The sequence below is a fragment of the Oncorhynchus gorbuscha genome, linkage group LG21 (genome assembly GCF_021184085.1).
Source record: "Oncorhynchus gorbuscha isolate QuinsamMale2020 ecotype Even-year linkage group LG21, OgorEven_v1.0, whole genome shotgun sequence".
Lineage (NCBI taxonomy): Eukaryota > Metazoa > Chordata > Actinopteri > Salmoniformes > Salmonidae > Oncorhynchus > Oncorhynchus gorbuscha.
In genome coordinates this window covers 47,685,658-47,709,725 of record NC_060193.1, presented here as the reverse complement: position 1 = coordinate 47,709,725, position 24,068 = coordinate 47,685,658, and the positions used below count along the sequence as shown (strand labels likewise).

At 47.3% G+C, this 24,068-nt stretch overlaps 2 protein-coding genes across 5 annotated transcripts in view; both read left to right on the top strand.

Annotated features, from left to right (window-relative positions):
* The first annotated feature begins 48 nt into the window (after positions 1-48).
* Positions 49-22,363, top strand: LOC124008803 (plakophilin-4-like). Its single transcript, XM_046320369.1, has 21 exons — positions 49-316; positions 824-960; positions 5,725-5,846; positions 6,120-6,157; positions 6,507-6,650; positions 9,089-9,273; positions 9,546-10,110; positions 13,562-13,741; positions 14,128-14,347; positions 15,351-15,483; positions 15,973-16,186; positions 16,610-16,793; positions 17,070-17,190; positions 17,544-17,735; positions 18,584-18,757; positions 18,979-19,129; positions 19,236-19,513; positions 19,701-19,821; positions 20,036-20,167; positions 20,307-20,380; positions 21,216-22,363. The coding sequence occupies exons 2-21, from the start codon at positions 841-843 to the stop codon at positions 21,489-21,491; spliced, it is 3,624 nt and encodes a 1,207-aa protein (XP_046176325.1). The 5' UTR covers positions 49-316; positions 824-840; the 3' UTR covers positions 21,492-22,363.
* Positions 22,364-22,473: 110 nt separating this feature from the next.
* Positions 22,474-24,068, top strand: part of LOC124008576 (protein TANC1-like) — a 55,537-nt gene continuing 53,942 nt past the window's right edge. For 3 of the 4 annotated variants that reach the window (XM_046319962.1, XM_046319961.1, XM_046319958.1), the window contains exons 1-2: positions 22,474-22,609; positions 23,128-23,211. In XM_046319962.1, the coding sequence (XP_046175918.1) occupies positions 23,151-23,211 (61 nt within the window). In that variant the 5' untranslated portion in view covers positions 22,474-22,609; positions 23,128-23,150. Of the gene's footprint in view, positions 22,610-22,960; positions 22,992-23,127; positions 23,212-24,068 lie in introns of all 4 variants that reach the window. The other variant, XM_046319960.1, reaches the window with a different exon arrangement.

Sequence of the window (24,068 nt, the reverse complement as noted above, 5' to 3'; positions counted from 1 at the left end):
TCCGTGTACAAACCGCATGGTGACGTCACGACTATCCTGAATCGTGGGTGGGTGCCACAGAAGTCAATTGCACCGTAGCTGGGTAGATTTTGGACAGCCAAGGTAGATACATAAATATTAATACTAACGTTCGCCAATGCATGGAATATTGCTTGAATCATTTCTGACGGATGAACTAGAAATGTAGTCGTAGCGCGACTGTTTGCAAAATGAAGCTGTCGCGGGTCATATGGAAAATGGATTCCTAACGGACGTATACCCTGAGCAGTACATCAGCAACATCTGGCGGCTAAGGAATCGTACTAGTTCGTGCCTCGTAAGTAAGCAGCTGTTGCAGAATTGTAAATGCAGGATTCCTATCATTTCAACCTAGGTAGTGCCAGATGATTCACCTTCTCAATATCCACATGCGCCGTGTACATTTTCACTTGCATGTTCAAGTTGACTTTGTTTGTTACAGTGTATCACTCATGGGTTTATAGCTCCAGTGTATCATCATACTATCATGCATTGACCTCACAGTCCATTTTCATTGAACTGGCTGCACCGATGCCCTGATGTAATGCAGCAGCATCTTGCGTTGGGAGAGCTGACATACCATTGACAGTGGCTGTAGTAATTGTATTGCTGTTGTTATCAGGCTTCGAGTTGAAGTGCTGTGCAGTGCTTCTAAGCCTGTCACATTGGTGGAAGTGCATTGCCAGTAGGAAGCAAAATGGCATAGCAAGCAATTGTGCCTTCCATGCACTGCAGTCCTTGTTTGGTTTTAGTGCTGGACAGTAACATATTGTCTGTGTAATGTGTACTGGGCATGTCTCCACAGGGCAGAGAGGGTGGAGGATGCCATCCCCGGAGATGGGAGAGGAGGGGGAAGGGTCTCTGCCGGCCAGAGAGGGACCGAGTGGGCACAGCCAAGCAGACACCACCACCCTCAACCTACTGGCCTCGGTCAAAGAACAGGTATAGCTCCCTCCTTTGCTCCTCTCGTGCTCTCTCAGGAGGTATGAGTCGCATGCCCTCCCGATCTCTCTGTCTCTCCCCATATCGTTCTAGTTCTATGAGTCTTTGTCCCTCCCCTTTTCCCTTCTGCTGTTATGTTATGCATTTAGAGTAGCGGTTGACCGACTATGATTTTTCAATGCCGATGCCGATTAATCGGCCGATTTTTATTTATTTATTTGTAATAATGAAAATTACAACAATACTGAATGAACACTTATTTTAACTTAATATAATACATCAATAAAATCAATTTAGCCTCAAATAAATAATGAAACATGTTCAATTTGGTTTAAATAATGCAAAAACAAAGTGTTGGAGAAGAGAGTAAAAGTGCAATATGTGCCATGTAAGAAAGCTAACGTTTAAGTTCCTTGCTCAGCACATGAGAACATATGAAAGCTGGTGGTTCCTTTTAACATGAGTCTTCAATATTCCCAGGTAAGGTTTTAGGTTGTAGTTATTATAGGAATTATAGGACTATTTCTCTCTATACCAGTTGTATTTCATTAACCTTTGACTATTGGGTGTTCTTATAGGCACTTTAGTATTGCCAGTGTAACTGTAACGGCGTTCTTCGTTTGTAGAAAAAGAGTCGGACCGAAATGCAGCGTAGTGGTTACTCATGTCTTTAATAAAGAGATCGCGATACATGAACACTTATACATATACAAAAACAACAAACGGAACGTGAAACCTATTACAGCCTATCTGGTGAAACTACACAGAGACAGGAACAATCACCCACGAAATACAAAGTGAAACCAGGCTACCTAAATACGGTTCCCAATCAGAGACAACGAGAATCACCTGACTCTGATTGAGAACCGCCTTAGGCAGCCAAGCCCATACAACACCCCTAATCAGCCGCGATCCCAAATACTACAAACCCCAATACGAACATACAATATAACATAAACCCATGTCACACCCTGGCCTGATCAAATAATTAAAGAAAACACAAAATACAATTACCAAGGCGTGATAGTAACAGTGTAGCTTCCATCCCTCTCCTCGCTCCTCCCTGGGCTCGAACCAGGAACAGCATTACCCTTGCAGATCAAGGGGAACAACCACTCCAAGCCTCAGAGCGAGTGACGTTTGAAACGCTATTAGCGCGCACCCCGCTAACTAGCTAGCCATTTCACATCGGTTACACCAGCCTAATCTTCGGAGTTGATAGGCTTGAACTCATAAACAGCGCAATGCTTGACGCACAACGAAGAGCTGCTGGCAAAACGCACTGCTGTTTGAATGAATGCTTACGAGCCTGCTGCTGCCTACCACCGCTCAGTCAGACTGCTCTATCAAATCACAGACTTAGTTATAACATAATAACACACAGAAATACGAGCCTTGGGTCATTAATATGGTCGAATCCGGAAACTATCATCTCGTAAACAAGACGTTTATTCTTTCAGTGAAATACGGAACCGTTCCGTATTTTATCTAACGGGTGTCATCCATTAGTCTAAATATACCTGTTACATTGCACAACCTTCAATGTTATGTCATAATTACGTAAAATTCTGGCAAATTAGGCGGCCCAAACTGTTGCATATACACTGACTCTGCGTGCAATGAACGCAAGAGAAGTGACACAATTTCACCTGGTTAATATTGCCTGCTGATCTGGATTTCTTTTAGCTAAATATGCACGTTTAAAAATACGTACTTCTTTGCATTGATTTTAAGAAAGGCATTGATGTTCATGGTTAGGTACACATTGGAGCAACGATACGCACCACATCAATTATATGCAACGCAGGACATGCTAGATAAACTAGTAATATCATCAACCATGTGTAGTTAACTAGTGATTATGATTGATTGATTGTTTTTATAAGATAAGTTTAATGCTTGCTAGCAACTTACCTTGGCTTACTGCATTCGCGTCACAGGCAGTCTCCTCGTGGAGTGCAATGAGAGGCAGGTGGTTAGAGCGTTGGACTAGTTAACTGTAAGGTTGCAAGATTGAATCCCCCGAGCTGACAAGGTAGAAATCTGTCGTTCTGCCCCTGAATGAGGCAGTTCCTAGACCGTTCCTAGGCAGTCATTGAAAATAACAATGTGTTCTTAACTGACTTGTCTCGTTAAATAAAGATTAAATAAAGGTGTAAAAAAAAAGGCCAAATCGGCGTCCAAAAATACCGATTTCCGATTGTTATGAAAACTTGAAATCGGCCCCAATTAATCGGCCATTCCGATTAATCGGTCGACCTCTAATTTAGAGATGGTAGAATTGATCGAGCAGTGTTTTCTGAGACTGTCGCTCAATCAGAATTGTGGGGAAGTGTTTGCAGGTAAAGGATTTACAGATGTACAGTGTAGGCTACCTCACTGTTCTGTCGTCCTGAGTGCTTAGTATAGAAATGAGTGATGACTAATGTGAATGTCACAATATTAATGCTGTATCTTTTTTTCATATTCTGTAAACTGGAAGTGTCTTCCTGATTATATTTTTATCGATTTTCTTGTATTTTTTAGTTTAAAAAAAAACAGTTTTCCTTTTTTTTTTGCATAAACTGTATTGCTGCATGAATATGGCAATGCTGTTTTGATGTATGTTGACCCCTAAGGCTTTAGGCTAAGTGTTTTCTAATGGGTTTCTCTCTTGAATTCTAGCAGATTTTGTAAAGAGTCAGCAGAAGTATGGGGGGGGTCAGCTAACGGTGGTAGTAGTATGATGAGCGCAGTAATAATCTGGGCAAAATCAGCATTTTCATAGTGAATAGTGATAGTCCATTAGATGCTGTATCAAATAGTATGCCAAATGAGCAATTAGCCATTCAGAAATGTGCCAAACCCAGTTAGAGATTTGAAAAGTCAGTGGATTCCATGTTAGTCCGGAAAGAATAAGACTTTCTATCAAGAGTCTTCTCCGTAGAATTAGAATGATGGTTGTTGTCATGGAATGTTTGGTATCAGTCCATCTCTCATCTCTATCCTAATCTAGATCTGGAGGTTAAAGCACCAGACCAGCCAGGCTGGTTCTATTCAGTAACGTCACATCGCCCTGCTTCCCCCTCGCATATTTCACTGAGGTCACTAATGTGCTGCAAACTGTTGAAGTTAGACAGCTGCCAGGGAGTGTGTGTGTGTGTTTATGGGCTTTTCCCCCTTGTATTTATCGTGTGTGTGTTTACGCCCTGTGTGTGTTTGTTTGTGTGATGTGCTTGGTTGAGCCCAGTAATTCTCTGGTGTGTGTGTGTGTGTGTGTGTGTGTGTGTGTGTGTGTGTGTGTGTGTGTGTGTGTGTGTGTGTGTGTGTGTGTGTGTGTGTGTGTGTGTGTGTGTGTGTGTGTGTGTGTGTGTGTGTGTGTGTGTGTGTGTGTGTGTGTGTGTGTGTGTTGCACTCACTCACTCTGTCTTTGGCTGACATTCCTGTGTGATTGCAGGATTCCAGTGTGTTGGAGATGTCATCTGGTTCTCGTGTGTGTACATCTGGTTCTAGTGTGGCACATCTGGTTCTAGTGTGGCACATCTGGTTCTACTGTGTGTACGTCTGGTTCTCGTGTGTGTACATCTGGTTCTAGTGTGGCACATCTGGTTCTAGTGTGTGTACATCTGGTTCTAGTGTGTGTACATCTGGTTCTAGTGTGTGTACATCTGGTTCTAGTGTGTGTACATCTGGTTCTAGTGTGTGTACATCTGGTTCTACTGTGTGTACATCTGGTTCTACTGTGTGTACATCTGGTTCTAGTGTGTGTACATCTGGTTCTAGTGTGTGTACATCTGATTCTAGTGTGTGTACATCTGGTTCTAGTGTGTGTACATCTGGTTCTAGTGTGTGTACATCTGGTTCTAGTGTGTGTACATCTGGTTCTAGTGTGTGTACATCTGGTTCTAGTGTGTGTACATCTGGTTCTAGTGTGTGTACATCTGGTTCTAGTGTGTGTACATCTGGTTCTAGTGTGAGTACATCTGATTCTAGTGTGTGTACATCTGGTTCTAGTGTGTGTACATCTGGTTCTAGTGTATGTACATCTGGTTCTACTGTGTGTACATCTGGTTCTAGTGTGTGTACATCTGGTTCTAGTGTGTGTACATCTGGTTCTAGTGTGTGTACAGTAGACAGGATCTGAGCTTCCGGGGTCGACGCCTCTCACTAGACAGAGACACTTTGTGTTTGTGACCCTATGACAACGGGCAGTCAGTCAGTGACGGCCTCCAGTTCACCACTCAGCCGGTACAGTACTAGACACAGCCTGGCACTGCTTGGCATGGGAGGAGGGATCGTTGGCAGGACCCCATCCTGATAAGAACCCATCGTGTTCAAGCTGGTGACTGGCTGCCACTGTGCCACTGACTGCTTCCATTAGATGATGCTTCGTCATTTAGCGGTCAGTCTCACCTCAAATCTGTCTAGTCTATATACACACGTTAGACATGTGTAGCCTTGAAGGGTTTTTCATTGACTTCTTATAATAATGTTGACGTGTGACAAACACGTTAAGAGACACCCGTCCCTGTTCAGCGTGAAATCTGCCTGATGAATCTGGGTAGCTCTGACCTTAATGCCAAAGCCTCTTTTGTTGACTTATTCATTTAGGACCAGAAATATTTTACAGGTCAAACGTCAAACTGCTCTGAAGGCGATGCAGAGTGAGCATGCCAAAGGCTGTGTACCTTGGTTATTGTTAACACAATGGAAGCTGTTGTCAGTGAAAGAAAGTGTCATTCGGCGAGTATGATTCTACCGTTTGTCCCTTCCGTGTTGCCGTAGGAGCTCCAGTTTGAGCGTCTGACCCGGGAGCTGGAGGAGGAGCGTCAGATCGTTGCCAGTCAACTGGAGAGGTGCATGCTGGGAGCTGAGTCGCCTGGCGATGATGATGATGCCAGTAGCAGGTACACAAAAGCACACACACACAGAGCACTGACCCTGTTTCTCTATCAAGCGTGTCACCTACAATGGAGCTACTGATGATGAGTAGCTACAGTAATGCCTTCATCCAGGCTCACCGAACGCACAACATGCAGCACACACACACGCACACGCACACACACACGCACGGGACTAAAGTGTAAACTGTCATGTTGAGCTAGCTCTCATCTCCTCTCCATGCCTGTTCTGCCCCACCCCCTTCCCTCCATTATTTCACCACCTTCTCTTCTTTACAGTGACTCATCAGAGAAGTCCTTTGCTTGGAGATCATCAGGTACATCTTCTCCCATATTAAAATCACACTGACCCCTATTGAACTCCAATTGTCTCGACAACCATAGGGTTTCCCACTGGAAGCACACGTTTGTACCACAGGAGGCGGCTGAGGGGAGAACGGCTCATAATAATGCCCGGAACGGAGCAAATGGAATGGCATCAAACACCTGGAAACCATAGAAACCATGAGCTTGATGTCTTTGATACCATTCCACCTACTCTGCTCCAGTCATTACCACGAGCCCGTTCGCCCCGGTTAAGGTGCCGCCAACCGCCTGTGATTTTTAAACCGTCTCGATAGCGATCACAGGATACAGGTTGACATGACGCCATCTTGTTTTCCTCAGTAGATGTGTCTGGTACAGGGGAGCACCGGGCTGCTGTAATGGACAGCTCTCACCAGTCACCCTCCCGTCTCCTCCGAGCTGATCAGGGTCACGGGTCACTCTACCTCCCTGAAGCGGACAGGGCATCCCCGCATGACAGTGAGGGTCTGTTACTTCCTGTGTCATTACTTTCATCCACCTTCGTCATTCCGTACAGTTCAGATTTAGCATGGAGAATGTAGAGTGTTGAGGGCTAGATGGAATCTGCTGTGCAGAATCTCTTTTAACTTGCACAAATGATGACCTCAAAAAGGAGAAAAGGGGTTTGAAAGTCAAAAGGCAGAAATGCTTTGAAATCAAAAAACTGAAACTTCTTTGAAGTAAAAGTAGCTGTAGCTCGTAGCTCTGGAATAACATCAAAGTATACCAGGTACTGCGACACAACGTACAGTATATAACGCAGCTATGGTTTACTAATGCAATATTAAGACAACATCTACAACTAATGTAAGAACAGATTTCATTTGGCCATAAAATGCACAATAAACAGTATATCATCCTAAGCGGGCACGTTCCATAACTTAGTGACAATATTTATTTAAATGGGCACTTACCTTTTACATACCGGGGCTGTGTTGATTATGAATGTGTTGATTGCATAAATGCTCATTCACTATGTAGCCTAGCTTTGAAATAGACCCGAAGACCAACAAGGCAAACCATCATTCAAACATCATTCTGTCCTCTGCTTCCTCTCCCCCCTCCCTCACCTCTTTCTCCTCTCCTCTCCTACATCCCCCTCTCCTCCCTCCCTCACCTCTTTCTCCTCTCCTCTCCTACATCCCAATCTCCTCCCTCCCTCCCTCCCCTCTTTCTCCTCTCCTCTCTCCTACATCTCCCTCTCCCCCTCCCTCACCTCTTTCTCCTCTCCTCTCCTACATCCCAATCTCCTCCCTCCCCTCTTTCTCCTCTCCTCTCTCCTACATCCCCCTCTCCTCCCTCCCTCCCCTCTTTCTCCTCTCCTCTCTCCTACATCCCAATCTCCTCCCTCCCTCCCTCCCCTCTTTCTCCTCTCCTCTCCTACATCCCCCTCTCCTCCCTCCCTCACCTCTTTCTCCTCTCCTCTCCTACATCCCAATCTCCTCCCTCCCTCCCCTCTTTCTCCTCTCCTCTCTCCTACATCCCCCTCTCCTCCCTCCCTCCCCTCTTTCTCCTCTCCTCTCTCCTACATCCCAATCTCCTCCCTCCCTCCCTCCCCTCTTTCTCCTCTCCTCTCTCCTACATCCCCCTCTCCTCCCACCCTCCCCTCTTTCTCCTCTCCTCTCTCCTACACCTTCCTCTCCCCCTCCCTCAACTCTTTCTCCTCTCCTCTCCTACATCCCAATCTCCTCCCTCCCTCCCTCCCCTCTTTCTCCTCTCCTCTCTCCTACATCCCCCTCTCCTCCCTCCCTCACCTCTTTCTCCTCTCCTCTCCTACATCCCAATCTCCTCCCTCCCTCCCCTCTTTCCCCTCTACTCTCTCCTACATCCCGCTCTCCTCCCTCCCCTCTTTCTCCTCTCCTCTCTCCTACATCCCCCTCTCTTCCCTCCCTCCCCTCTTTCTCCTCTCCTCTCTCCTACATGCCCCTCTCCTCCCTCCCTCACCTCTTTCTCCTCCTACATCCCCTTCTCCTCTCCCCCTCCCTCACCTCTTTCTCCTCTCCTCTCTCCTACATCCCCCTCTCCTCCCACCCTCCCCTCTTTCTCCTCTCCTCTCTCCTACACCTTCCTCTCCCCCTCCCTCACCTCTTTCTCCTCTCCTCTCCTACATCCCCCTCTCCTCCCTCCCTCACCTCTTTCTCCTCACCTCTCCTACATCCCAATCTCCTCCCTCCCTCCCCTCTTTCCCCTCTACTCTCTCCTACATCCCGCTCTCCTCCCTCCCTCCCCTCTTTCTCCTCTCCTCTCTCCTACATCCCCCTCTCTTCCCTCCCTCCCCTCTTTCTCCTCTCCTCTCTCCTACATGCCCCTCTCCTCCCTCCCTCACCTCTTTCTCCTCCTACATCCCCTTCTCCTCTCCCCCCTCCCTCACCTCTTTCTCCTCTCCTCTCTCCTACACCTTCCTCTCCTCCCTCCCTCCCCTCTTTCTCCTCTCCTCTCCTACATCCCCCTCTCCTCCCTCCCTCACCTCTTTCTCCTCACCTCTCCTACATCCCAATCTCCTCCCTCCCTCCCCTCTTTCCCCTCTACTCTCTCCTACATCCCGCTCTCCTCCCTCCCTCCCCTCTTTCTCCTCTCCTCTCTCCTACATCCCCCTCTCTTCCCTCCCTCCCCTCTTTCTCCTCTCCTCTCTCCTACATGCCCCTCTCCTCCCTCCCTCACCTCTTTCTCCTCCTACATCCCCTTCTCCTCTCCCCCCTCCCTCACCTCTTTCTCCTCTCCTCTCTCCTACATCCCCCTCTCCTCCCACCCTCCCCTCTTTCTCCTCTCCTCTCCCCTACACCTTCCTCTCCTACCTCCCTCACCTCTTTCTCCTCTCCTCTCTCCTACATCCCCTTCTCCTCCCTTCCCTTCCCCCACTCCACTCTTTCTCCTCCTTCCCTCCCCTCGCCTCCCTCCTATAGGATCTGTGGCCCATATGACGTCGTATGCAGACAGTGGCTACCAGGACAGCAGTATGAGTTACTACAGTGTGAGCAGAGAGAACGTGGTTCTGTCAGAGCCCAGACACATGCTGTCAGGCAGTGGCCCCAGGGGAAGCCCCAGTCACGGCAGGAGCTCCCGGGCAGAGGGGCAGGCCTCCGTACAGGTAGCTAATATACACTAACCCACCTCTACTGTGAAGATACAACCTATATATATGCCCACATGTTTATATGATATAACCTTTTAAATACCTGCCTATTTATATAATATCATAGTTAACCTACAGTTTACAATTCAAAGTTAAAGATAACCATATGTATCAAGAACTGAATTGACTTTCCTGTGTGTCGCGCCCTGTCCACATCTCTCCCCCACTCGCTGACACCCAGTATCTCTCCCCCACTCACCCTGCTTCCTGCATCCCTCCTATCCCAGGCCTCTGCGTCAGGGCGGGTGATGAGGAGGATGGGCTCCCTCCCCTCCCGGGGCCAGTCTCCTGTGTGTGGTGTGGGGGGCACCGTGTCCCCGTCCCGGGTCTCTCTCCGCACCTCCCAGGGTGGCAGCGCCTACGGCTCACCCATCCTCACCGAGCCCAAACCCCTCGCCAGCATCTTCCCCGGGACCACCATGCCCCCCTCCTCCCCGCCCGGTCCAGGCACCACCCCCTCCTTCCAGCGCGCCACCTCTCCTTACTCCCCCACCCACCAGAGGAACGGGAACGGCGACTCTCCTCTCCGGACCAGCCCCCTTCCAGGGAGCGCCAGTCATGCCACCTCACCTCAACAGGCGATGGGTAGTGTCTCCGGGCGCCTGGGGTCTACACTGTCTCTGGTGGAGGGGAGGGGGCTGTCTGGCTCTCCTCTGAGGTCCTGTATGACGGCTGTGCCCCAGCACTACGGCTCCACACTGCCCCGCCAGGGGGCTCTCCCCTACGGACATGGCGCCTACGGGCTCTACGAGAGAACCGCCCTGCCTCTGTCACGGCCTGACAGCCTCACTGGTTAGTCATACAGCAGGACTCTGCCACGAAACACACACATGCACACATGTTCATGCATACACACACACACACACACACACACGCACCTTAATTAAAACAATAACAAAGCGGTCACCCCACCTGTGTTTTGGTAAGACGCTGAGGGATGGGCCTGGATAAATTTAACCACTCTCTAAGGACTGACCATCCATCAAAATAATAGTTTTAGCCATGTTTTACGGCTATACAGCAAGGATCATCAACTAGATTCAGCCGCGGGATGATTTTTCCTTGAGCGGATGGTCAGGGGGCTAGAACATAATTACAAATCATTTGTAGACTGCAAATTGACCGCAAGAAGATATAATATTTGACCAAAACATCATAATTTCAAACCTTGCTTACATTTGTACATGATCTCATATACAGTATCTCTTTTATGCGTGGGAATGACTTTGGAACAGATTTGAAATCAAATCCCCTGCAGGCCACTAGTTGGGGAACCCTGCTATACAGTGTTTATTTACATTTGCTTTGTTTACAAACATTGGAGTATAAAAAAAAACGTATATTCTGGGTTCTGATTGGGTAGGCCTAAAACAATCGAACCGACTTCATGAGGCATTTATATCAGTTATATTCTTCAAGAATCAATGGGTATATACAGTATCATTCATTTATAAGTCCAAAAATTGATGTAGCAAGTAAGGATTCTAGCTTTGAAGGGTAATTTCATGCTGGTTAAAGGGTAGGAAAAATATACTTGAAAAAGGGCAAACGTTACCAGTCGCTCTTCGATTCAGAAAGAACTTGTCTTTCTGAACCGATTTAGCTTTTGTTTAAATCCATTGGTTTCCGTGTGAAAGGGATTATTTGAACTATATTTGAATCTGTCGTGTTGCTGACAGTGTGGCGACAGAGAGATGTGTTTGTCCTTTATCCTGAGCCATCCTGCAGCGCATCATATCACTGAGCCTACCCTACTGACCCACAATGCCCTGTTTTAGAAATCCCTGCTTCAGAAGTTAACCATAAGGCTCTGGGCAAAAGGAGTGCACTATATAGGGAATAGGGTGCCATTTGAGGCGTAACCAGAGTCATTCAGAGCACTGCTCTGCTGTGGGGGGTGTTGTTTGGTAAATGACAAAGCACCATGGATTGGTTTCCATCTATTTTATTGGGCCAAATGAATGGAGCCTATTGGCAAAGTGAATCAAGTGCACCCTGGAGAACCATAAAGCATAGCCTTTTACCGCTCGTTACGCTGAAGCAGAGTGATGCAGGGGACACTTGTTGACCGCAGGCCTATACTGCACAGTACATCTCAATAGGTTGAGCTTTCAAAAGAGGTTCCACAATAGACTGCCACCATCTAAGATGCACTCTAGCGTTGGTGTGGTCACTTGTATATTGGGACAAATCATTCGCTAAACCCCTAAACCTCACCTAAATCTTCTAATGAATAATGGGGCAATTGAGCACGTTGAGGGGGCTAAACTGATTGGTGCAACTCTGGATTGTAAACTGTCATGGTCAAAACATATTGATGCAACGGTAGCTAAGATGGGGAGAATTCTGTCCATGGTAAGGCACTGCTCTGCCTTCGTGACATCACAATCAACTACACTAGTCCGACAGGCCGTAGTTTCATCATACCTGGACTACTGCTCAGATACAGTGGGGCAAAAAAAGTATTTAGTCAGCCACCAATTGTGCAAGTTCTCCCACTTAAAAAGATGAGAGAGGCCTGTAATTTTCATCATAGGTACACTTCAACTATGACAGACATAATTAGGGGAAAAAATCCAGAAAATCCCATTTTAGGAGTTTTAATGAATTTATTTGCAAATTATGGTGGAAAATAAGTATTTGGTCAATAACAAAAGTTTATCTCAATACTTTGTTATATACCCTTTGTTGGCAATGACAGAGGTCAAACATTTTCTGTAAGTCTTCACAAGGTTTTCACACACTGTTGCTGGTATTTTGGCCCATTCCTCCATGCAGATCTCCTCTAGAGCAGTGATGTTTTGGGGCTGTTGCTGGGCAACACGGACTTTCAACTCCCTCCAAAGTTGTTCTATGGGGTTGAGATCTGGAGACTGGCTAGGCCACTCCAGGACCTTGAAATGCTTCTTACGAAGCCACTCCTTCATTGCCCAGGCGGTGTTTGGGATCATTGTCATGTTGAAAGACCCAGCCACGTTTCAATGCCATTGCTGATGGAAGGAGGTTTTCACTCAAAATCTCACGATACATGGCCCCATTCATTCTTTGCTTTACACGGATCAGTCGTCCTGGTCCCTTAGCAGAAAAACAGCCCCAAAGCATGAGGTTTCCACCCCCATGCTTCACAGTAGGTATGGTGTTCTTTGGATGCAACTCAGCATTCTTTGTCCTCCAAACACGACGAGTTGAGTTTCTACCAAAAAGTTATATTTTGGTTTCATCTGACCACATGACATTCTCCCAATCTTCTTCTGGATCATCCAAATGCTCTCTCGCAAACTTCAGATGGGCCTGGACATGTACTGTCTTAAGCAGGGGGACTGTGGATTCAAACAGCTCAGACACCCGTACATACCCCACGGGACACGCCACCAGGGGTCTCTTCACACGCTGTGGGTTCAAACAGCTCAGACACCCGTACATACCCCACGGGACACGCCACCAGGGGTCTCTTCACACGCTGTGGGTTCAAACAGCTCAGACACCCGTACATACCCCACGGGACACGCCACCAGGGGTCTCTTCACACGCTGTGGGTTCAAACAGCTCAGACACACGTACATACCCCACGGGACACGCCACCAGGGGTCTCTTCACACGCTGTGGGTTCAAACAGCTCAGACACCCGTACATACCCCACGGGACACGCCACCAGGGGTCTCTTCACATGCTGTGCTGTGATGGTGTTGTTTTATTTGTTTTTTTCTTTATCTGATTTCACGGCTAGCTTGAGCTACCTGATGTTGAAGAGAGTCCCATGTCGTCTTGGTTCTATTTCAGTGCTGTGTGTTTCTGGACTTGGGCTCCGTGAAGAGATTTTATAATAATGTTCTTGTATGTTGTATTGATTTATTTAGTGACGTAGGCTGTTGTTGTTTTGTTGTGATGTAACTGTTCCAACCCTGTTCGGACCCCAGGAAGAGTAGCTGCTGCTTTGGTAGTAGCTAATGGGGATCCTAATAAATACTCAACCGCTTGCATCAACCTCAACCATGAACATAGATCTACTTTCACACTGTAGAGCAGCCTAGAATGAATCATTCACAACCAACCTATGACACAACTGATTACAGATTGTAATATTATTGTAGATTTAAGGTTGATTTAAGGTTGATTCCGGGTTGATGAAGATATTCACCACCTTCCATCACCAACAGCATTGTCCTCAAAGCCCATGTAGACAGCTGACACAGTGTAAATAATGCCGTGACTATTAATGTTCCACTGCTGTGTGTGTGTTCAGGCCTGCACAGCTCCTACGCCACTCGCCACAGCCCACTGGACCAGGATATGGGGATGGCCATGTCTCCTGACTGCCACGTCACGCCTGTCTACGACGACAGAGCCTTCCAAAGCCTCATCTATCACAGCCCCACCCACGCCCACCACGGATCACACAGCGCTATCTACAGGACACTCACAGGTACTGCAACACACTACCAGCAGACGCAACTACACATGGCTAGAACCGTTGGGGACCAGAGACTTGCACCGTGTGTTACGACTAGTTTGTAATCTACAGTCAACACGATATCCATATGTGGGCTGTCTTTTCTAAGACACATGGCGATGCAGTTATACAGACTCGAAGTGGAGAAGTGTGTGTGTGTGTGTGTGTGTGTGTGTGTGTGTGTGTGTGTGTGTGTGTGTGTGTGTGTGTGTGTGTGTGTGTGTGTGTGTGTGTGTGTGTGTGTGTGTGTGTGTGTGTGTGTGTGTGTGTGTGTGTGTGTGTGTGTGTGTGTGTGTGTGTGTGTGTGGGCGGGCGGGCTACGCCCCACCCTCAATAGATCTGTGTCTTTGTATTCCCAGGTGCAGAGAACCTTCAGCGGACCCTCCAGAGGACCACAAGCCATTGCAGCACCCTGGCGTACCAAAGAAGCAGCTATGGGCTGAACACATATGCAGACACCTACAGGGTCTCCCAGCAGGGACAGGGGCCCAATGAGACCTCTTTCTCCAGGCACTCTGGTCTAGTCGACAGGGCTGCCACAAGGTCCCCCTCCATAGACAGTATACAAAAGGATCCTAGGTACAAATACACAACGCACCATCACACACACACACGCACACACATGCACACACACGTCGAGCCACGTGATGATTACATCCAGACATGTTATTGATGAATTCAAATCAAATGATGTGTCGTTGATGTTGGAAGAGACAGATTAAAAAGTGCTTTTAGACTCACTTTCTTTCCCTCTCACATTCTCTCTCTCCCTCGATCTCTCTCTCTCCCTCCCCTGTCTCTCTCTCTCTCCCTATATCTCTCTCTCTCCCTCCCCCTGTCTCTCTCTCCCTCTATCGCTCTATCTATCTCTCTCTCTCCCTCCCCGTCTCTCTCTCTCTCTCTCCCTCCCCCTGTCTCTCGCTCCCTCTATCTCTCTCTCCCTCCCCCTGTCTCTCTCTCCCTCTCTCTCTCCCCCTGTCTCTCTCTCCCTCTATCTCTCTCTTTCCCTCCCCCTGTCTCTCTCTCACTCTATCTCTCTCTCAATTCAATTCAAGGGGCTTTATTGGCACAATCTCTCTCTCTCCTCTCTCTCCTCTCTCTCTCTCTCTCTCTCTCTCTCTTTCCCTCCCCCTATCTCTCTCTTTCTCTCTCTCTCTCTCCCTCCCCTGTCTCTCTATCTCTCTCTCCCTTCCCCTGTCTCTCTCTCCCTCTATCTCTCTCTCCCTCTATCCCTCTCTCTCCCTCCCCCTGTGTCTCTCTCGCTCTCTATCTATCTATCTATCTATCTATCTATCTATCTATCTATCTATCTCTCTCTCTATCTATCGATCTCTCTCTATCTCTCTCTCTCCCTCTATCTCTCTCCCTCTATCTCTATCTATCTCTCTCTATCTGTATATATCTCTCTCTCTATCTATATCTCTCTCCCTCCCCTGTCTCTCTCCCTCTATCTATCTCTCTCTCCCTCCCCCTGTCTCTCTCTCCCTCTCTCTCTCTCTCTCTCCCTCCCCCTGTCTCTCTCCCTCTATCTATCTATCTCTCTCTCCCTCCTCCTGTCTCTCTCCCTCCCCACCCTCTGTAGGGAGTTTTCATGGCGCGACCCCGATCTCCCTGAGGTGATCCACATGCTGCAGCATCACTTCCCCTCTGTCCAGGCCAACGCTGCAGCCTACCTCCAGCACCTGTGTTACGGAGACAACCGCATCAAAGTGGAGGTACCAGGATGCCCCGTCTGTCCCTGTCTGTTCCTAACCTCTCAGCTGACGTGTGTGATCAAACAGACTATATGGGGATGAAAAGTCCTTCCCTAGAGAGGATTTGAAAGCACAAACACATAACCCTTTTCTGCAGTCAAATGACCAAATCGCACTCAGTGTTCCGGGTGGAATGTTATTAACATTTTGCACCATCACTCTGTGTGACCCTGATTTAGCCCACTAAAATGGTTTGCTGTTCTAATTACGTAGGTAACCAGTTTATAATAGCATTAAGGCACCTCTGTTGTTTGTGGTATATTGCCAAAATACCACGGCTAAGGCCTGTATCCAGGCACTCTGCGTTGCGTCGTGTTAGGGAACAGCCCTTTGGCGTGGTAAATCGGCCATATACCACACCCCCTTGGGCCTTATTGCTTAAAAAAATGTTATTGATTATACCTTTTATGTCAGCTCCAGGTGTGTGTGACCTTGATCCTCTTCTAACAGGTGTGTCACCTGGGTGGTGTTCAGCACCTGGTGGACCTGCTGGACCACAAGGCTGTGGAGGTGCAGAGGAGTTCCTGCGGAGCCCTGAGGAACCTGGTTTATGGCAAGGCTACCGACGACAACAAGGTGGCCCTGAGGAACTCTGGTGGCGTTCCCGCTCTGCTCAGACTGCTGAGGAGGACCACCGACAACGAAGTCCGGGAGCTGGTCACTGGTACGTCTCTCTGTCTTTTTGTTGTTGTTGCTGTCTGCCAGTTTTTATGACTATCTAGACCAGGGGTATTCATCTCTTACCCTACTTGGGCCGGAGCCTGCTGGTTTTCTGTTCTGCCTGATCATTAATTGCACCCACCTGATGTCCCAGGTCTAAATCAGGCCCTGATTAGAGGGGAACATTGAAAAAACGTAGTGGAACTGGCTTTGAGGTCCAGAGTTGAGTTCGAGAGGTCTAGATCGATCTATATACCTGCTTGCTGATACAGTATTTCTTGCCAGTATCTCTGCATTATCAAGTATCTCTGCATTATCAAGTATCTCTGCATTATCAAGTGAGGGATGACTGTATCCAGCCTCGTGGCCCCAACTTAGCACGTGTCCTCTGCTCACTACCTCCGTGCCTATCCCCCTTTACCACTAGGGGTGCTGTGGAACCTGTCGTCATGCGACGCGGTCAAGATGACCATCATCAGGGACGCTCTGAGCACCCTGACCAACACTGTGGTCATCCCCCACTCCGGCTGGAGCAGCAGCAACTACCGAGAGGAGACCAAGCTCAAGTTCCACTCCTCTCTCCTGCTGCGCAACACCACCGGCTGCCTCAGGTGAGGAGTGAGGAGGTCATCCCTGTAAGAACAGATGACTGTACACCACTTTGGATTAAAGCTTCTGCTAAATGGCATTCTTCCTCTGTGTGTGTGTGTGTGTGTGTGTGTGTGTGTGTGTGTGTGTGTGTGTGTGTGTGTGTGCGTGCGTGCGTGCGTGCGTGCGTGCGTGCGTGCGTGCGTGCGCGTGCGCGTGTGCGTGTTCATGTGGCTGTAAACCTGTACGTATTGTATATGCGGTTGCATTGTTGACCTTTCTACTGTGTCTTGCTACAGGAACCTGAGTTCAGCAGGAGAGGAGGCCAGGGGTCAGCTGAGGTGTTGCGAGGGGCTGGTGGATTCACTTCTCTATGTCCTCAAGGCCTGCGTTAGTACCTCTGACTTCGACAGCAGGTGGGCAAGGTGTACATTTAGGCTGGTCCAGAAACAATGACATGCACCTCACGTGCCTGAATCCCCTCTACTTTACCCAGAATTAGACCCGTCCTCTTCACTCAGTTTCTGCCCATCCATCTCTGCTATCCCAGCTTGATGCTCCTGATCGTACCCCCTTTGTGTGTGTGTGTGTGTGTGTGTGTGTGTGTGTGTGTGTGTGTGTGTGTGTGTGTGTGTGTGTGTGTGTGTGTGTGTGTGTGTGTGTGTGTGTGTGTGTGTGTGTGTGTGTGTGTGTGTGTGTGTGTGTGTGTGTGTGTGTGTGTGTGTGTGTGTGTATTGTGTGCATCACTGAAATGCTTCTCCCTCCTCTCCCAGATTGTGGAGAACTGTGTGTGTACTCTGAGGAACCTGTCCTACCGTCTGGAGATAGAGATACCCTCGTCTCGCCTGCTGGGGACTCAGGAACTGGATGGCCTGCTGGGCTATGGGTCCCCCAGTAAGGACCTAGACTACCTCTGCTGGGGCAAGAAGAGGAAGAAGAAGAAGAGGGGCTGGCTGGATGATAAGGTGTGTATAGTAGGGGGTTATCCGCTTTCCTTGGCTAAGTCACACTCCGACACCTTATGATAAAGGCGCCTGGAAATGTGTTAGAATTAACACATAACATTAGCTAAGATACACTACGTACACTAAGTATTTGGACACCTGCTTGTCGACCATCTCATTCCAAAATCATGGGCATTCATATGGAGTTGCTGCTATAACAGCCTCCACTCTTCTGGGAAGGCTTTCCACTAGATGTTGGAATATTGCTGCGGGGACTTGCTTCCATTCATCCACATGAGCATTAGTGAGGTCGGGCACTGATATTGGGGCCATTAGGACCAGCTCGTAGTAGGCGTTCCAATTCATCCCAAAGGTGTTTGATGGGGTAGAGGTCAGGGCTCTGTGCAGGCCAGTCAAGTTCTTCCACACTGATCTCGACAAACCATTTCTGTATTGACCTCGCTTTGTGCATCGGGGCATTTTCATGCTGACACAGGAAGGGGCCTTCCCCAAACTGTTTCCACATGCTGTAGCGTTGAGATTTCCCTTCACTGGAACGAAGGGGCCTAGCCCAAACCATGAAAACAGCCCCAGACCATTATTCCTCCTCCACCAAACAGAGTCCAAAGGCGGCGAGCTTTACACCACTTCAGCCGACTCTTGGCATTGCGCATGGTGATCTTAGGCTTGTGTGCGGCTGCTCGACCACGGAAACCCATTTCATGAAGCTCCAGAGGCAGTTTGGAACTCGGTAGTTCATGTTGCAACAGAGGACAACGTGTCTTCCATTCTGTGGTGTGTTTCTCCTCCGAGATTTGATTAGAACTGACTGCCTATATCCCGCTCATGCTCTTCATTATGCTTTCAAGTGGGACGGCGTGGGACCCATCCCGGGGTTTGGTAAGCCTCCGCTGGGGGCAGAGATGCTGTGGCACCCGGCCGTGGTGAAGCCCTACCTCAGCCTGCTGGCAGAGAGCTCCAACCCTGCCACCCTGGAGGGCTCCGCCGGATCCCTTCAGAACCTCTCCGCTGGAAACTGGAAGGTGTCCCGCTTTTTGTTTCCTTGTAACCTTTGTTCGTGCAGGTTAGTGTCATTAAGATGTCTCGTTGCCACCTGACGCTCGTGTCTGTCATGCGATGCTGTTCATCCGGTATTATTGTCATGTTACATCAGTATAATGGTACTGCAATAACATAACTGGACTTCCTGGGTGAATAAAGGTGACAATAAAAAGCCAATAGACGTCATAATCCCTGTGTGCAGTTTGCGGCCTACATCCGCGCGGCGGTGCGCAAGGAGAAGGGGCTTCCTATCCTGGTGGAGCTGCTGAGGATGGACAACGACAGGGTGGTCTGCTCTGTGGCCACCACTCTGAGGAACATGGCCCTGGACAGCAGGAACAAGGAGCTTATAGGTCAGACACACACACACACACAAACACACACACACGCAGAAACTTGCTCTCTTTCTCCCACACACACACACGTAAGTCCTTCATGCCCCCCTGTCTCCCCTCTCAGGAAAGTATGCGATGCGGGACCTGGTGAACCGTCTCCCCGGGGGAAGCCCCTCCCTGCTGTCTGACGAGACGGTGGCGTCTGTCTGCTGCACGCTCCACGAAGTCACCAGCAGGAACATGGAGAACGCCAAGGCCCTGGCAGACACGGGGGGCATCGAGAAGCTGCTGGACATCAGTAAGGGCAGGGGGAAGGGGTATTCTATGAAGGTGGTGAAGGCTGCTGCTCAGGTCCTCAACACGCTGTGGCAGTACAGGGACCTGCGCACCCTCTACAAACAGGTCAGATCACTGTGTCTTGCAAGTCAATGGTTTTGGTATAATCGCTTAACTCATATAAAAAGTTGCAGACTTGGCTCCATTTTAACCTTGGAAAAACTGAAGTGATCTCTGATAAAATACCTTGATATCCAGTTTTTGCAGAGGTAAAATATCACTGTCCTGAGAGTAGCAATCATCTCTGTTGTAGGACGGATGGCACCACGGTCATTTCATCACTCCTGTGTCCACTCTGGAGAGAGACAGGTACAGGTCTCAACCAACCCTGCCTACTAGCACCTTACAGATGTCCCCCGTGCCCCGCCAATCAGGTGAGAGCGCTCATCATGTTCAAACTACTCATCAACACACACCACAATGGACGTTCCCTCCGGGTCTGGTTCCTCTCAAAGTTTGTTCCCTGCCACTATGCTTCCGTTTGCTCTTTGACGTCTAGGCCCGGGTTACTGTCAAGCACTTTCTGACCAGTGGTTTCTAAATATAATGTTGATTTTGAGTGATTGAATGAATGGGATGTCTTCTCAGGTGGTAGTGCAACCTCCTCTCCTGCCATGTTAGGAATCAGAAGACACAGCTCTAACTACCAGAGGGCTCAGTCATCTATGCAACTCGATACATATTATGGAGACAACAGTTTACATCGAAACCAGTACACAGGTAAGCCACGATGAAGATCTTTTTATTCGCTAGTACATTTTCCGTTGTGCATTTGGTATATATTTGGAATGTTTCATACACACAGCGGAGTTGGCAATGCCTCACGCTTGAAAGTCCTATCTTTGTTTGTCACTTTCAGGGTCAGAAAAGCAAACACCATATTTTATCGGGTCCTATTCCTCACCATCGAGAGAGGACTGTCCTAGGTCCCAGGTGAGGCACAAATGTGTTGCGGTTCTGGTGTCTTAAAGGGCCAATGCAGCCGTTTTTTTATTTTTTATCTCAACATCAAATCATTTCTGCGTAACAATGAAGTTACTTACTGTGATTGTTTTCAGTTAACTGTGTCAAAAAGAAACAACAATTGCTTCTTAGCAAGAATTTAGCTAGGACTGTCTGAGAGTGGTCTGAGTGGGGGAAACGGGCTATTAATGGCAGAGAGGTTTGGAACCCTCTTTCTTATTGGTCTATTAACTAATTTACCACCTGGTGACATACCGGGCAATCAAACTCCATCCCACCCAAGCGGGCTGAAATTTCAGGCGTTAATTTCAAACAGCTCTTACTCTAAAAGGGCATTATCATAATTGTTTTCAATTTCACAGTATTATTCCAACCTCATAGTGTATAGTTAAAGCGCAGGAAAATCTTAATTCTGACTGCACTGGGCATTTAAATTCTCTTTCAGTTACCTGAAATAAGATTACACAACCCTATTGTCCTTTATTGGGTGAAGTGGTGCCCACTGAGTCCCCATAGAGCCTTTCTTGTGTTCATGGGATCAAATGCATCTTAAAAGTTTGGTCTTTCATTGTGTTCAGTGGTGTAGTGGATAGTACATTTTTTATTTTGGAAGAAGGTTTACCCGCCTTTTACTGGTAAAATGCATTGAAAGTATAGGACAATGGACTGCGATCAGAGATTACCCACCTATTTTTTGTATTTTTTTACCACTACTTTACTGGTTGTGTGAAATAGTCCCGCCGCCCTCATGTAGGACCCATGTTTGTTGTGTTGAAGTTAATGAGTTTGTCCTTTGTTTTACCAGCAGGAAGATGTGTTCTACTCCGACGAGCTGGATAGGAACACTTACAACAACTACAGAATGTATCTGTCATCGCCGCACGGCTACGGGGAGGAGGAGCCTGGGCCTTACCAGGACGAGCCAGAGAACCTGACCTCCACAGAGCGATACAACACCTCCCAACCTAACAGACTGAAATCCAATACCAACACCGCTAACTACGTGGACTTCTACTCCACCACGAGGAGGCCTTCTCAGAAGGCTAACCAGTATTCTGGATCCCCTGACTCCTGGGTGTAGGGGTGGAGAAACCATGTAGAAACCATGGACTGACTCATCAGTTTAAGCTACATCTGTGTGTGTGTGTTTGAGTGTGTGTGTGTGAGATAGAAAGAGAAATGTGAGAGACAAAAAGAACACGAGTGTGTCTGTATGTGTGTGTTCTTGTGTGTGTGTCTGTATGTGTGTTCTTGTGTGTGTGGCTCCAGTGGGAAAGAGCCTGTTGTTTTCTGGAGTGGTGTAATGTCAGCCAAAGAAGTAAGAAAGAAGAAAGGTTTGTTGGATATGAGCCAGGCATCCGCTTGGTTGGAAATGTGGAGAATGGAGAGAGTGCTGAAGAAGTGTTGCATAAAATTAAACATTAAAGGGATAGTTTACTCAAAATATAAATGAACATGATGTTCAATATATGTTAGCTGTAGTTGATAAACTAAGACAGTTATGGATATAGTAAAGGCAGGAAAGATCTCAAAACTGGCTTGGTGAATCGACTACAGCCAAATAGAAAATAATGTGAATTTCGATTTTGAGTCAAATAAATCATTTCTATGTTGGCCAAATATATATCATGAAGTCATATCTGTGAAATGTCAAATAGTGTTTGTACAGAGAAATAAAACATGTTACAATGTGTTGTTACAGAAGGTTACTGTATTCAATGTGTAGACTGTGTATGTATGATATGGTGTCTAGTGAATTTTTTATGATTTATTTATTTAAGTGTGTGAATTTCCCCCAAAACGCTCTGATTTATGTTGTCACAACACTGGCGATGATGTGCCATATGGAAGTGTATGAAGATTTTTTTTTTAAAGAGCGCATCATAACACTAAAAAAAGATTCAGAAGTTGTGAAAATGAGGCTTGGTGAAATAAATCAGCTGTGGAATGGAATTGCAGGTGTTGGTGACTTTTAATTTATTTTCATTTTGTCATCCAAACGTTCTTCACTCGGAGGGGGCGCGCACCCAGCTCCCAGAAAGCGCACGATAGAGCGTCTTTCATCCATCAGCTCCGCCAACTTCCAGGATGGATCACACAGCTCCGCTCATGCAATCAACATTCCTATAGCTATGGAGGGAAATGCGTTGTTTTGAAGAAACGTCGACGAACTAAACTTGACTCTTCTTTTTTTAACAGGTATATTTTGCTTATACTGTTACGTGTGAGGTTGTCGGCTGTTTAGTGAGCCAACTTCTAGATGCGTGAAGTGTCAGGGCATGACAAGCCGTTTACATTGTTTAACGTTACAGTTTACGTAATCGTTCATGTGCGGCGTCAAAGTTATTGCAAGAAAAACATGTTTTTTACTGTATCGTGTATGAATTCATTCGCAAGTAATAGATTAAATAACGGATTTCAGCATGTGCCTCGCATTTGTTTTCAAGTCTAATTGTCTGCTATTCACCTTTGCTAATCTGGAATCCATTTCACATTGAGCTGCATCCATTCATTTGTACCATTCTCCACATTTCCCTTTTTTTTTGTCAGGTTTCATTCCAGACCACTGTGCCTGATGAGGGTATGATAGGGCTCATTGTAATCCATATCTTCCCATGACTAATGTTGCCTCATTTAGGAGTATGTGGCCATGTTACTGCAATAGCACCTTTTTTTTGCAGAGGGAATAATATATTTGTATTGACTATTTTTCATAGAACTCCCTGTAATCAGTTTGAACATGTTCAAAGCAGTGTTTGGGAGGAATAGGAAAGAAGAGAAGAGGAGCAGGAGGGATCCAGGTAGGAAAGAGGACAAACAACACCATCTACAACACTGCACCCATGGCAGTTTGTGCCGGGTAACCAGACACCTTTTGACTGACTATAATAGTGTCATATGAATTTGTTCATAAAAGGCTGGGTTGAAATCTTTACCAATAGGTAACTGATGGATTTCGGGTTTTTCTGGGAGCCGTGGGGATGTTTCTGAAATCTGGGTACTAATCTCTGTTGTATCAATCTCAGAGTAGAAATCGTTTCTAGCGAAGTGAAACCAATCCTCGACATTAGTAGCACTCGCCCTAATTGAAGATGGTAGCTACTTGGCTGCTCCGAATTTTTTCGTCCCCGGGTGTTTGACTATAGAGCCATTTCAATTAGCCTAATTAAGGAGTGAATGCTGCCTCCCACTGCTGTAAAATCATCTCAGACCTAAAGTGTGTCACGAGAAGTTGGAGTGGGTTAAACAAACAGCTCTGACCCACAAAAAGAAGATACTGAAATGATCAATAACTTTTTGGATCATGAGGGATGTACCCTGACTATACAAAATAGTAAGAACACCTGCTCTTTCCATGACACAGACTGACCAAGTGAATCCAGGTGAAAGCGAGGATCCCTTATTGATGTCACTCACTTGTTAAATCCACGTCAATCAGTGTAGATGAAGAGGAGGAGAGAGCTTGTGTATGCGTGCCATTTAAAGGGGCAAGAGAAAATATTTAAGTGCCTTTGAACAGGGTATGCTAGTAGATTTTAGGCGCAACGGTTTGTGTCAAGAACTGCAACGCAGCCGGGTTTTTCACGTGTGGGAAAGCATAGTAGTCAACATGGGCCAGCATCCCTGCGGAATGCTTTCAACACCTTGCAAAGTCCAT